Source organism: Hyla sarda, chromosome 4 (genome assembly GCF_029499605.1).
Source record: "Hyla sarda isolate aHylSar1 chromosome 4, aHylSar1.hap1, whole genome shotgun sequence".
In the NCBI taxonomy this organism is placed as follows: domain Eukaryota; kingdom Metazoa; phylum Chordata; class Amphibia; order Anura; family Hylidae; genus Hyla; species Hyla sarda.
Window position 1 is genome coordinate 33,796,989 of NC_079192.1, and position 13,880 is coordinate 33,810,868.

The 13,880-nt window shown below is 45.0% G+C and overlaps 1 protein-coding gene across 1 annotated transcript in view; it reads right to left on the reverse strand.

The window, feature by feature from the left end:
• Window positions 1-2,419: 2,419 nt before the first annotated feature.
• GCDH (glutaryl-CoA dehydrogenase) overlaps window positions 2,420-13,880 on the reverse strand; it is a 35,898-nt gene continuing 24,437 nt past the window's right edge. Inside the window, exons 10-12 of the mRNA XM_056570456.1 lie at window positions 12,662-12,787; window positions 6,449-6,609; window positions 2,420-3,413 (exon numbers count right to left, since the gene is read on the reverse strand). Coding sequence (XP_056426431.1) covers window positions 3,340-3,413; window positions 6,449-6,609; window positions 12,662-12,787 — 361 coding nt within the window. The 3' untranslated portion in view covers window positions 2,420-3,339. The remainder of the gene's footprint in view (window positions 3,414-6,448; window positions 6,610-12,661; window positions 12,788-13,880) is intronic.

The following is a 13,880-nucleotide window of genomic DNA, read 5'->3' on the forward strand; positions in this document are numbered from 1 at the left end:
TCGCTCATCTCTACTTATTGTGGAAAATGCCATCCATTTGAATAGGGGGGTGTTTCTGGTGCTGAATCTATAGGCTACTGTGGATAGTTTGTGGACATCTAGTACAGTATTTCCCAACCAGTGTGCCTCCAGCTGTTGCGAAACTACAATTCCCAGCATGCCCGGACAGCCTTTGGCTGTCCGGGCATGCTGGGAATTGTAGTTTCGCAACAGCTGGAGGCACACTGGTTGGGAAACGCTGATCTAGTAGAACATAGTGGTTAGGCTAGGTTTTTCACACAGGTTATTTTCTGGTGTTTTTTGGGCCAAAGCCAGAAGTGTATTCAAAGGAATATGAAATATAAAAAGGAAGGACTAATACTTCTCCTTTCTTCTGAATATACTCTTGACTTTGGCTCAAAAACTGCAGTCGCAGTTTTAAAAAAAAACAGTGTGGAAGCCTAGGCTTAGGCCGCATTCACACAAACGGATCCGCAGCGTATTTCACGCTGCGGATCCGCCGACGATAGAATACTACATTGTACCTCCATCTGTGCCTGCTCATAGCAGCAATCCGCCGCTACGAGCAGACACGCTGCAATGTGCGAGTCGCCACGCGCATGAATAGCATACTCTTACACATAGCGGCCGCTCCCCCTGCTCCCTGAGCTAGGCTGAGAGCAGCCGCCATGTGTGTGAGTATGCTAAGCATGCGCGCGACGACTTGCATATCGCAGCGGATGTGCTATGAGCAGGCACAGATGGAGGCACAATGTAGGGTTCCATCCAAGTACGCTGCAGATCCATCCATGGTGGTGAACGCAGCCTTAAAGGGAACCAATCATCAGATTTTACCCTATATAACGCTTGGCAAAGCATTATATAGGGTAAAATCTTTATTTTCACCATTCTCGGGGGACGATCCTGCCCCCAGGGATGGTGAAGATATGAAGTTATAAACTAGTCACCGCCGCCGCCGTAAGTAGTCACCTGGGCGGGGAGCTCGCCTTACCTACTCCCGATCTTCGGCCGGGAGCGACGCCCCCTACGCTTGATTGATGGGCCGCGTCATTGTTCCGCTCACTGAACAGACAAAGCAGAGCGATGACGCTGCCCATCAATCAAGCGGAGGGGGCGTCGCTGCCGGCCGAAGATCGGGAGTAGATGAGAAGAGCTCCCCGCCCAGGTGACTACTTACGGCGGCGGCGGTGACTAGTTTATAACTTCATATCTTCACCATCCCTGGGGGCAGGAGCGTCCCCCGGGGATGGTGAGGACAACAATTTTACCCTATATAACGCTTTGCCAAGCATTATATAGGGTAAAATCTGATGATTGGTTCCCTTTAAGGTTTTTTTTTATTTATTTATGGGAATCTGTGTTCAATAGAGAATGATGGTTCACATAGTATCATTTTTGATGCTTAAAATTTTTCTTACAAGCTTGTACGGGTAAAAACCAAGAACAGATATAGGCACCAACACCAGTGTCACAAGTTAAGTAAAAGAGGAGGGTGAAGATGATCAGTGTTAAGCGCATGTACGAGCGATCAAACTGTTTCAAGAAAATCCAGAGGCTGCCCATCTGTAGGACTGGTCATCTATGATGGTGGTGGCGGCAATGAAAACATCTGGAGGAGGAGCTGGAGAGCACCTTTCTCCATATGAATGACTGCTGTTGCAGCGCCCCAGGATGGTACTTTTCTTGTTATGTCGATGAAATCCAATCAAGGCCAAACAATGTATTAATAGTTAAATATATATTTCGTTTGCATAAGTAACAGAATTGAGACCTGAGGAAAGAGAGGTTTAACCTTGACAAAAAACGCGTTGTCTGTTACTTATACAAACCAAATAAATATTTAACTATTAATACATCGTTTGGCCTTGATTGGATTTAATCGACATAAGTAAAATACCATCCTGAGGGGGCACAACAGCAGTCTTATCACCTGGAGGTAGGTGCTCTTCAGCTCCCCATCTGTTACATACATAGTACAGACCCTCGTCCTGCCATATTACCGTTGTATGATGCTGAAATCAGATGTTTTGGTTGTTGGGTTTAATTTCTCTTCTTAGGGATAATTTGGATGGGATCTTAGTTTTCGCAGCTAAAAATAAAAAAAAACAGCACGTCCGGTATTTTTCTCTGCTCAACTCCTCCAAAATAATGGACACTTGATGGACCTATTCAAGCCAATGGGATCCATTGGGACATGGCCGCGTCACTTGTGCTCTGACCCGTTTAGGGTCCATATGGCAAAAAAACGAAAAAAAGGCGAACAAACCCTAAACAGGACTGAGCTCAGCGGTGATGTGAACTTTGCCCTTTTTCAAACTTTATCAGTATATACCAAGGTATCCCCAGGAGACCTGAGGACTAATCCCCTTCTGTACATCCCAGGTTTACAAATGTGTTGTAAAAAGAAACAAACAAAAAACAGACTATTTCAAAACTAGAGATTTTTTTTATTCGAAACACATGACAATTACTGGAGACCTCAGCCTGTTTACTGTGTCTTTTCATTTACATTGTTGTTCACATTCTTCAAGCTTAAAGGGGTTGCAAACCGGCCGAGACATTACATCACTAGTCAGCTGATGACAGGGAGCCTGTCTGCTTCAATGGGTGGAGGGATCGCTTGGTGGGAGAGAGATCAATCTGCAACTAATGCAATAAACAGCTGTAGGCACCCTGATTGAAAACCGCAGGTCTTTTGAATGGATGCAGCTCATTTATGTTTCAATGGGTGGGGTGGCTGATGTGTGGGAGGGAGGAAGATGGAATTATGGGATTTGTAGGCAAAGAAGAAAACTCAAACAGGAAATAGCAGTTCCCAAAAAGCTAGCTACAGTATTATGGTAATCTCACAGCATAGCCATTTAGCCCCAAGACAAGTGCAGATCCTTCCTAATCATGTCCATTACTGTCTGCCAGGTACGTACTAAAATCACCTTATGCTGGAGAACCCCTTTAAGAAAGCGGACATATCGGATTTTACAATAAACCCAGAATATACATCAGGGCGATTGGTAGCTGAAGTTATTTTTTAAATTATAAAACAGTAAAAGGTCCGTAACCAAATTTTCAGATACATACAAACCTAGCAGCATGACATTGATGTATGTATGGGATAGCCTGGGATGCGTCATCTTAAGTAGCTATAAATATGTGATCATATAAAACGTGTCCTGACTGACAAGCCGGCTATCAAGCAGTAAACGGCGCTCTAGTCCCCAGAAATACCCTATTATACATCAGTTCTGAAAACGACTGTACAATCTGATATCAGCAAGTCCGGCTCCAGGACACTTTTAGTAACTGCAGTGAAATTAATTCTGTAGAGCGCAAGAAGGCGGATTACTTGTTAACTGTGAAGGCCTGCAGCCCCGTGATAGCTCTGCCCAGGATTAAGGCATGGACGTCATGAGTACCTGCACAGAAGAGGAATACATTATAATATCACAAGAAAAGAGTCAAAAGATGTCAGGTTTGTTATTCATACAAAATCAGCACTAGATGAAAGAGGTGACCAATTTTAGCTCAACAATTGCTTCGCTTTAAACCCTTTAGAGCCAGGCACTAAGAAACACAAGAATTTTTATTGTGCCAATGCAATTGTATGTAAATCCCCCCCCCCCCCCAACCCCCCCCCACTGTAGCTGTGGAAGGACTAATTCTTTCGCAAGGCAAGTTGCATTTTTAATGGCACCATTTTGTTGTGATAAAGGCTTCATATGGCAGAAAATGTGCAAAATGTCCGCACAGAAAGCACATGTGGACATTCCACACATTTGACTAATCTTGCGGGCGCTAGGACCACTTGAAAATACTTCATCTCATAGACAGAAATGCATTTCCTTGCAGAATCCTCAGATAGAATATTCTTTCTGTGGATGCCGGAATCTGAATTTCCGTGGCAGGAACATATGGCCCGGAAATTCTGCCATGTGCACAGCGCAGCGGGGAGTGTGAATGGGGACTTGCGTTTCAGGTAAATTGTACTTGTTAAAATAACTTCATAAAAAAGATCTGATTACAAAAAAGAAAAACATACCCAAAAACTTTTTGTTTGTTTATGTTTAGTAAATTCTCTTTTCGGTGGCCAAAAAAACGAAAAATTTTCAATTTTTCTATTTCTTTCTTATTTTAAAGAAGTGCTCTGCTGCTCAGTGTTTGGAACAAACTGTTCAGAACGCTGGAGCCGGCAGCTCGTGACGCCATAACCCCGCCCCCTCAATCCAAGTCTATGGGAGGGGGCGTGACGCCACCTCCCATAGACTTGCATTGAGGGGGCAGGACGTGACGTCATGAGGGGGCGGGACTATGACGTCACAACTCCCGGCGCCAGCTGCAGCGTTTGGAACAGTTTGTTCCAAACGCTGAGCAGCGGAGTACCCCTTTAAATTCACACCGTGTACTACAAATAACATTTTACTTTCATTCTATAGGTTAAAGGGGTCCCCCAGTGCTTAGACATCTTATCCCCTATCCAAAGGATAGGGGATAAGATGCCTGATCGCGGGAGTCCCACCGCTGGGGACCCCCGTGATCTTGCACGCGGCACCCCGTTTGTAATCAGTCCCCGGAGCGTGTTCTGATTACCGGCGCCTACATGGCGGGCGGCGTGTGACGCCACACCCCCATGTGACGTTACGCTCACGCCCCCGTGTGACGTCACGCTCCGCCCCTCAATGCAAGCCTACGGGAGGGGGCGTGACAGCTATCACACCCCCTCCCGTAGGCTTGCATTGAGGGGCGGAGCGTGACGTCACACGGGGGTGGAGGTGTGACGTCACACGCCACACACCCTGTAGTCGCCCGTAATCAGACCCGGAGCGAACACGCTCCGGGGACTGATTACAAACGGGGTGTGGCGTGCAAGATCACGGGGGGGTCCCCAGCAGCGGGACTCCCGCGATCAGGCATCTTATCCCCTATCCTTTGGATAAGATGTCTAAGCACCGGAGAACCCCTTTAATACAATTACTGTGATACCGAATCACTAGTGTTTTTTATGTTTTACTGAACACACAATAAATGAAAAAAAATTTTTTATGTCATGCAGATTATTCTTTAACTATATTTGTTTGTTTTTGGTGGGGAAAGCAATGTTAGGGTTTTTTTTTATATACCATTTACTGTGCACTTTTAAATAAAGTGTTAACATTATGATTACAGGAACACTGTGTTTCTTATACAAATAAACTTTACTGAATTATTTCAACACAGGCCAAAACATTACATAAATCAGAAGACTGCATTGTGAAGTCCTCTAGTGGGATTGAAAAAATAATTTAGTCCCACTAGGGGACTTCACATTCTTATCTTCCTATAGCGTATCTAATGCTTTTTTGTAATAAGCATGGCAACCCTAGGAGCCTTTGTTTGGCCTCAGAAGCCATGGCATCTCGTCAGAGCCTTGCAAGTGGAGTGACCACCTAGGTGCTGCAGTTGCTATTGAGACCATGGCATTTGAAGGGGTACTCCGCTGCTCAGGTTTTGGAACAAAATGTTCCGAAAACTTAGAGTCGGCGCCAGGAGCTCTTGCATTGAGGGGGTGGGATGTGACCTCATGAGGGGTGGGGTTATGACGTCACGTCCCACCCCCTCAATGCAAGTCTATGAGAGGGGGCGTGACATCAGTCACGCCCCCTCCCATAGACTTGCATTAAGGGGGCGGGGTGTGACATCATGAGGGGGCACGGCTATGACATCACAAGCTCTAAGCATTCGGAACATTTTGCTTCAAGCGGAGTACACCTTTAACAATTGTTTAGTCTTGAGAAGAGACGTTTAAGGGGGGGATATGATAAATGTACATAAGTATATTAATGGCCCATACAAAAAATATGGAGAAAAACTGTTCCAGATTAAACCCCCCCCCAAAGGACGAGGGGGCACTCCCTCCGTCTGGAGAAGAAAAGGTTTAGTCTCAAGGGGCGACACGCCTTTTTTACCATAAGAACTGTGAACTTATGGAACAGTCTACCTCAGGAACTGGTCACAGCAGGAAAAATTAACAGCTTTAAAATAGGGTTAGATACATTCCTGGAACAAAATAACATTAATGCTTATGAAGAAATATAAAATCCCATCCCTTCCCCAATATCGCGCCACACCCCTACCCTTCCATTCCCTGGTTGAACTTGATGGACTTATGTCTTTTTTCAACCGTACTAACTATGTAACACCTATTATAGGAGTTCTCTCCAATACCGATTGTTGCAGCAAGATATCTAATGTTTATTCTTCCCAGCACCTACTGCTGATGGCACAGACACAAATCATGTGCCCATTCTATTTACCAGATCTAAGTGTACATTCATATTTAATAAGAATACCATCATTTGAAAGTACAGTACAGGAAGGGGTTACATATATATATATTTTTTTGCACTGTTTTAGCCCCCTTCTCCAACAATTATATAGACTGCCAGCATCTGCAGCAATTCTGCTATGTACATACCTTCGTAAGTGTTTACAGCCTCCAGGTTCATGACGTGTCTGATGATATGGTATTCATCGGAGATCCCATTTCCTCCCAGCATATCCCGGGCCTGACGGGCAATGTCCAGAGCTTTCCCGCATGAATTCCTCTTCAGCATAGAGATCATTTCTGGAGTAGCTCTACATGTTACAGGGAGAAAATATATTCACTATACACTGTAAGATCATACATATGAGACTATGGATCACACAACAATGGTTGGGATTACTGACAATCTAATTGTGTGTGGGGTTTCCAAATTCATGACCGGGTGAAATTTCCACGGCAGATGTTTTAACCGCGGAAATTACGATACCGGCCTCCTCCATAAGAATTGACACGTCAATTATTTCAACAGAATCCGCTGGGAAATGCATTGCTATCTATGGAGATGGCGCATTTCCGAGAGGCCCTAGTGCCTGTAATATTCTGCCGGAGACCGATATTTAACCCCTTAAGGACCAGGCCATTTTATACCTTAAGGACCGGAGCGTTTTTTGCAATTCTGACCACTGTCACTTTAAACATTAATAACTCTGGAATGCTTTTAGTTATCATTCTGATTCCGAGTGTTTTTTCGTGACATATTCTACTTTAACTTAGTGGTAAAATTTTATGGTAACTTACATCCTTTCTTGGTGAAAAATCCCAAAATTTGATGAAAAAAATGAAAATTTTGCATTTTTCTAACTTTGAAGCTCTCTGCTTGTAAGGAAAATGGATAATCAAAATATATATTTTTTGGGTTCACATATACAATATGTCTACTTTATGTTTGCATCATAAAATTTATGAGTTTTTACTTTTGGAAGACACCATAGGGCTTCAAAGTTCAGTAGCAATTTTGAAATTTTTCACTAAATTTTCAAACTCACTATTTTTCAGGGACCAGTTCAGTTTTGAAGTGGATTTGAAGGGTCTTCATATTAGAAATACCCCATAAAAGACCCCATTATAAAAACTACACCCCCTAAAGTATTCAAAAAAACATTCAGTAAGTGTATTAACCCTTTAGGTGTTTCACAGGAATAGCAGCAAAGTGAAGGAGAAAATTCAAAATCTTCATTTTTTACACTCGCATGTTCTTGTAGACCCAATTTTTGAATTTTTGCAAGGGATAAAAAGGAGAAAATTTTTACTTGTATTTGAAACCCAATTTCTCTCGAGTAAGCACATACCTCATATGTCTATGTTAATTGTTCGACGGGCGCAGTAGAGGGCTCAGAAGGGAAGGAGCGACAAATGGTTTTTGGGGGGCATGCCGCATTTAGGAAGCCCCTATGGTGCCAGGACAGCAAAAAAAAACACATGGCATACCATTTTGGAAACTAGACCCCTCAGGGAACGTAACAAGGGGTAAAGTGAACCTTAATACCCTACAGGTGATTCACGACTTTTGCATATGTAAAAAAAATATATATTTTTTTTACCTAAAATGCTTGGTTTCCCAAAAATTTTACATTTTTAAAAAGGGTAATAGCAGAAAATACCCCCCAAAATTTGAAGCCCAATTTCTCCCGATACAGAAAACACCTCGCATGGGGGTGAAAAGTGCTCTGCTGGTGCACTACAGGTCTCAGAAGAGAAGGAGTCACATTTGGCTTTTTGAAAGCAAATTTTGCTCTGGGGGCATGCCACATTTAGGAAGCCCCTATGGTGCCAGAACAGCAAAAAAAAAACCACATGGCATACCATTTTGGAAACTAGACCCCTCGGGGAACGTAACAAGGGGTAACGTGAACCTTAATGCCCTACAGGTGTTTCACGACTTTTGCATATGTAAAAATAAAAAAATTTTTTTACCTAAAATGCTTGTTTTCCCAAAATGTTTACATTTTTAAAAAGGGTAATAGCGGAAAATACCCCCCAAAATTTGAAGCCAAATTTCTCCCGATTCAGAAAACACCCCATATGGGGGTGAAAAGTGCTCTGCTGGTGCACTACAGGTCTCAGAAGAGAAGGAGTAACATTTGGCTTTTTGAAAGCAAATTTTGCTCTGGGGGCATGCCGCATTTAGGAAGCCCCTATGGTGCCAGAACAGCAAAAAAAAAAAACACATGGCATACCATTTTGGAAACTAGACCCCTCGGGGAACGTAACAAGGGGTAATGTGAACCTTAATACCCTACAGGTGTTTCACGACTTTTGCATATGTAAAAAAATATATATTTTTTTTACCTAAAATGCTTGGTTTCCCAAAATTTTTACAATTTTAAAAAGGGTAATAGCAGAAAATACCCCCCAAAATTTGAAGCCCAATTTCTCCCGATTCAGAAAACACCCCATATGGGTGTGAAAAGTGCTCTGCTGGCGCACTACAGGTCTCAGAAGAGAAGGAGTCACATTTGGCTTTTTGAAAGCGAATTTTGCTCTGGGGGCATGCCGCATTTAGGAAGCCCCTATGGTGCCAGGACAGCAAAAAAAAAAAAACATGGCATACCATTTTGGAAACTAGACCCCTCGGGGAACGTAACAAGGGGTAATTTGAACCTTAATACCCTACAGGTGTTTCACGACTTTTGCATATGTAAAAAAATATATATATTTATTTACCTAAAATGCTTGTTTTCCCAAAAATTTTACATTTTTTAAAAGGGTAATAGCAGAAAATACCCCCCAAAATTTGAAGCCCAATTTCTCCCGTGTACGGTGATACCCCATATGTGGCCCTAAACTGTTGCCTTGAAATACGACAGGGCTCCAAAGTGAGAGCGCCATGCGCATTTGAGGCCTAAATTAGGGACTTGCATAGGGGTGGACATAGGGGTATTCTACGCCAGTGATTCCCAAACAGGGTGCCTCCAGCTGTTGTAAAACTCCCAGCATGCCTGGACAGTCAACGGCTATCTGGCAATACTGGGAGTAGTTGTTTTGCAACAGTTGGAGGCTCCGTTTTGGAAACAGTGGCGTACCAGACGTTTTTCATTTTTATTGGGGAGGGGGGCTGTGTAGGGATATGTGTATATGTAGTGTTTTTTACTTTTTATTTTATTTTGTGTTAGTGTAGTGTAGTGTTTTTAGGGTACAGTCACATGGGCGGGGGGTTCACAGTAGTTTCTCGCTGGCAGTTTGAGCTACGGCAGAAAATTTGACGCAGCTCAAACTTGCAGCCGGATACTTACTGTAATCCTCCGCCCATGTGAGTGTACCCTGTACGTTCACATTGGGGGGGGGGAAATCCAGCTGTTGCAAAACTACAACTCCCAGCATGTACGGTCTATCAGTGCATGCTGGGAGTTGTAGTTTTGCAACCGCTGGAGGCTCCGTTTTGGAAACAGTGGCGTACCAGACGTTTTTCATTTTTATTGGGGAGGGGAGGGGGGCTGTGTAGGGGTATGTGTATATGTAGTGTTTTTTACTTTTTATTTTATTTTGTGTTAGTGTAGTGTAATGTTTTTAGGGTACAGTCACACGGGCGGGGGGGTTCACAGTAGTTTCTCGCTGGCAGTTTGAGCTGCGGCAGAAATTTTGCCGCACCTCAAACTTGCAGCCGGATACTTACTGTAATCCTCCGCCCATGTGAGTGTACCCTGTACGTTCACATTGGGGGGGGAACATCCAGCTGTTGCAAAACTACAACTCCCAGCATGTACGGTCTATCAGTGCATGCTGGGAGTTGTAGTTTAGCAACAGCTGGAGGCACACTGGTTGTGAAACACCGAGTTTGGTAACAAACTCAGTGTTTTGCAACCAGTGTGCCTTCAGCTGTTGCAAAAGCTACAACCCCCAGCATGTACGGACAGCGGAAGGGCATGCTGGGTGTTGTAGTTATGCAACAGCTGGAGGCATACTACTTTGGCTGGGGATTGTAGTTATGCAACAGCTGGAGACACACTGGTTTGCTACTTAACTCAGTGTGCCTTCAGCTGTTGCAAAACTACAACTCTCAGCAGTCACCGACAGCCAACGGGCATGCTGGGAGTTGTAGTTATGCAACCACCAGATGCACCACTACAACTCCCAGCATGCACTTTAGCTGATTGTGCAAGCTGGGAGTTGTAGTTACACAACAGCTGAAGGTACACTTTTCCATAGAAAGAATGTGCCTCCAGCTGTTGCAAAACTACAAGTCCCAGCATGCCCATAAGGGCATGCTGGGAGTTGTGGTGGTCTGCCTCCTGCTGTTGCATAACTACAGCTCCCAGCATGCCCTTTTTGCATGCTGGGAGCTGTTGCTAAGCAACAGCAGGAGGCTGTCACTCACCTCCAACGATCCTCGCCGCACAGGTCAGTCCCTCGTCGTCTCCGCCGCTGCTCCTGGGGCCCCGATCCCAACAGGGGCGCCGGGGATCGGGGTCCCCAGCACCCGGGGTGCACGTCCCGCACCCGCTCACGTCCTCCGGAAGAGGGGCGGAGCGGGTTGCGGGAGTGACACCCGCAGCAGGCGCCCCGACGAATCAGGGCGATCGTGAGGTGGCACCAGTGCCACCTCACCCCTGCTGGCTCTGGCTGTTCGGGGCCGTCTCTGACTGCCCCGATCAGCCAATAATTCCGGGTCACTGGAGACACGATTGACCCGGAATCCGCCGCAGATCGCTGGACTGAATTGTCCAGCGATCTGCGGCCATCGCCGACATGGGGGGTCATAATGACCCCCCTGGGCGATATGCCCCGATGCCTGCTGAACGATTTCAGCAGGCATCGGGGACCGGCTCCGCTCCAGATGGTTGCGGGGGGGCGGTAAAACACATGACGTTCTCATACGTCATGTGTCCTTAAGGACTCGGAAATGGAGACGTATGAGAACGTCATGTGTCCTTAAGGGGTTAAGGAATGTGCACCCGCTTTTTCCATGCGTACATTACGCAACATTTATGCCTCAAAATGAATGTATAGAATTCCAAGAACTGGTCATCTGTTCACTCACACTAAACCCAATACACTGGGTTATAGTGTGGGTGAACAGGAGCCCGATGAGGGGTTAACGGGTTAAATACCTACCTTCACTCCGGAGATCTGTCCCTCCAAGATCTTCTTCCATCTTCAGTGAATTGCACGCTGCAGGCGGGCCCTCTGGCTCAATATGAATATGCTGCGGATCATGTGGTTGCTGCGCCGACTGAGCGCTCATGTAACCCGCGTACCTGTGCTGACTGAGCGCTCATGTGACCGTGTACCTGCGCCGACTGAGCGCTCATGTGACACGCGTACCTGCGCCAACTGAGCGCTCATGTAACACGCGTACCTGCGCCGACTGAGCGCTCATGTAACACGCGTACCTGCGCCGACTGAGCGCTCACGTGACACGCGTACCTGCGCCAACTGAGCGCTCACGTGACCCTCGACAATGAATATTCAACTTGAGCTGACGGGTCCGCCTCCAGCGCACAATTCACAGAAGATAGAAAATTTCGGAGGGACAGATCTCCGAAGTGCAGGTACGTATTTAACCCATTAACCCCTCATCGGTCTCCTGTTCACCCACTCTATAACCCAGTGTATTGGGTTTCGTGTGGGTGAACAGATTATCATTAGGCTAGGTTTCCACACAGGTTTTTTTCTGGTGCTTTTATTGGGATACTGCCACTGCAGTTTTTGTGCCAAAGTCAGAAGTGGATCCTGTAGAAAGGAAAAGCATAAATCCTTCTTTTATATGTCCTATTCCTTTTGAATACACTTCTGGCTTTGGCTCAAAAACTGCAGTGGCAAAACTCCAAAAAAACACCAGTGAAAAAAAAAAAAACTGTGTTGAAGCCTAGCCTTGATTTTGCCATAATATATACTGTGTAAAAAATGTGTGGTATTAAATAAAAAATAAATAAATAATGCAATTTACTATTGCATAGCATTGATCATTCAGACTGTTGCTCTGCTGGCACAACCTGCCAGAGGGAAACTTTATCAGAAGATTCACTACGACAGGCACGAGAGGGGCGAATAGGCACTGGACACTGGAGAGGAGCAGTGTCTGTCACTTAGCGCCTGTCACTGCAGCGATAAATACCGATTACTGAACTTAAAAAGGTTAAATGAATGACATCAGCACGACTGCTAATGTTGGTCATTGACAACGAGTGCCGGCTGCTGATAGCAGCCAGCACCTGCCATCTATAAAGAGAGCTCAGTTAGAACGCAGCCCCACGTTAAGGGGTTAAAAGGCCTGCCACCGGTCATAGCATGTCATAGCTTATTTTTTTATTTTGTCTACAATGTAGAATGGAAGGAACCAAAACACAGAAATCTGAAACCTACTTATCCTCATCCTTTAGGCGCCCGAGCTGTAGACACGCCTGAAGGCCAAGGGTGATTTCTGTCAGCATGTCTGCCATCTTCTTCTGTATGAGCTGGTTCCTGGCAAGTGGTACACTAAACTGGATCCTGTAAGGGCAGAAAAAGAAGCCATGGATTATTGATACCATCAGCCCTGTGCCAGACAACCTATGTGCCCTACAGATCATTTACTATCAGTATTACAGTAGTAACACTCTCTAGTGGTATACCGAATAGTCACTTTTAGAGATGAGCGAATTTACAGTAAATTCGATTCGTCACGAACTTCTCGGCTCGGCAGTTGATGACTTTTCCTGCATAAATTAGTTCAGCCTTCAGGTGCTCCCGTGGGCTGGAAAAGGTGGATACAGTCCTAGGAAAGAGTCTCCTAGAACTGTATCCACCTTATGCAGCCCACGGGAGCACCTGAAAGCTGAACTAATTTATGCAGGATAAGTCATCAACTGCCGAGCCGAGAAGTTCGTGACGAATCGAATTTACTGTAAATTCGCTCATCTCTAGTCACTTTGTTAAAGGGGTACTCCGGTGGAAAACTTTTTTTTTTTTAAACCGACTGGTGTCAGAAAGTTAAAACAGATTTGTAAATTACTTCTATTAAAAATTCTTAATCCTTCCAGTACTTATTAGCTGCTGTATACTCCAGAGGAAGTTCTTTTCTTTTGGGATTTCTTATCTGTCACGACCACAGTGCTCTCTGCTGACACCTCTGTCCATTTTAGGAACTGTCCAGAGCAGGATATGTTTGCTATGGGGCTTTTCCCCTGCTCTGGACAGTTCCTGACATGGACAGAGGCGTCAGCAGAGAGCACTGTGGTCAGAGAGAAAAGAAATTCAAAAAGAAAAGAACTTCCTGTGGAGCATACAGCAGCTGATAAGTACTGGAAGGATTAAGATTTTTTTAATAGAAGTAATTTACAAATCTGTTTAACTTTCTGGCATCAGTTGACTTTCTGGCATCAGTTGGCGCTATAGCAGTGGTCTCAAACAGTGGCCCTCCAGATGTTGCAAAACTTCAACTCCCAGCATACCCGGACAGCCACCGGCATGCTGGGAGATGAAGTTTTGCAACATCTGGAGGGCCACAGTTTGAGACCACTGCTCTATAGGATTAAGACCCAAGTCGCTCAGTTCAATTTTCCAATCTAATGTGGATGCAACTGAGCACAGAAAACCGATCACT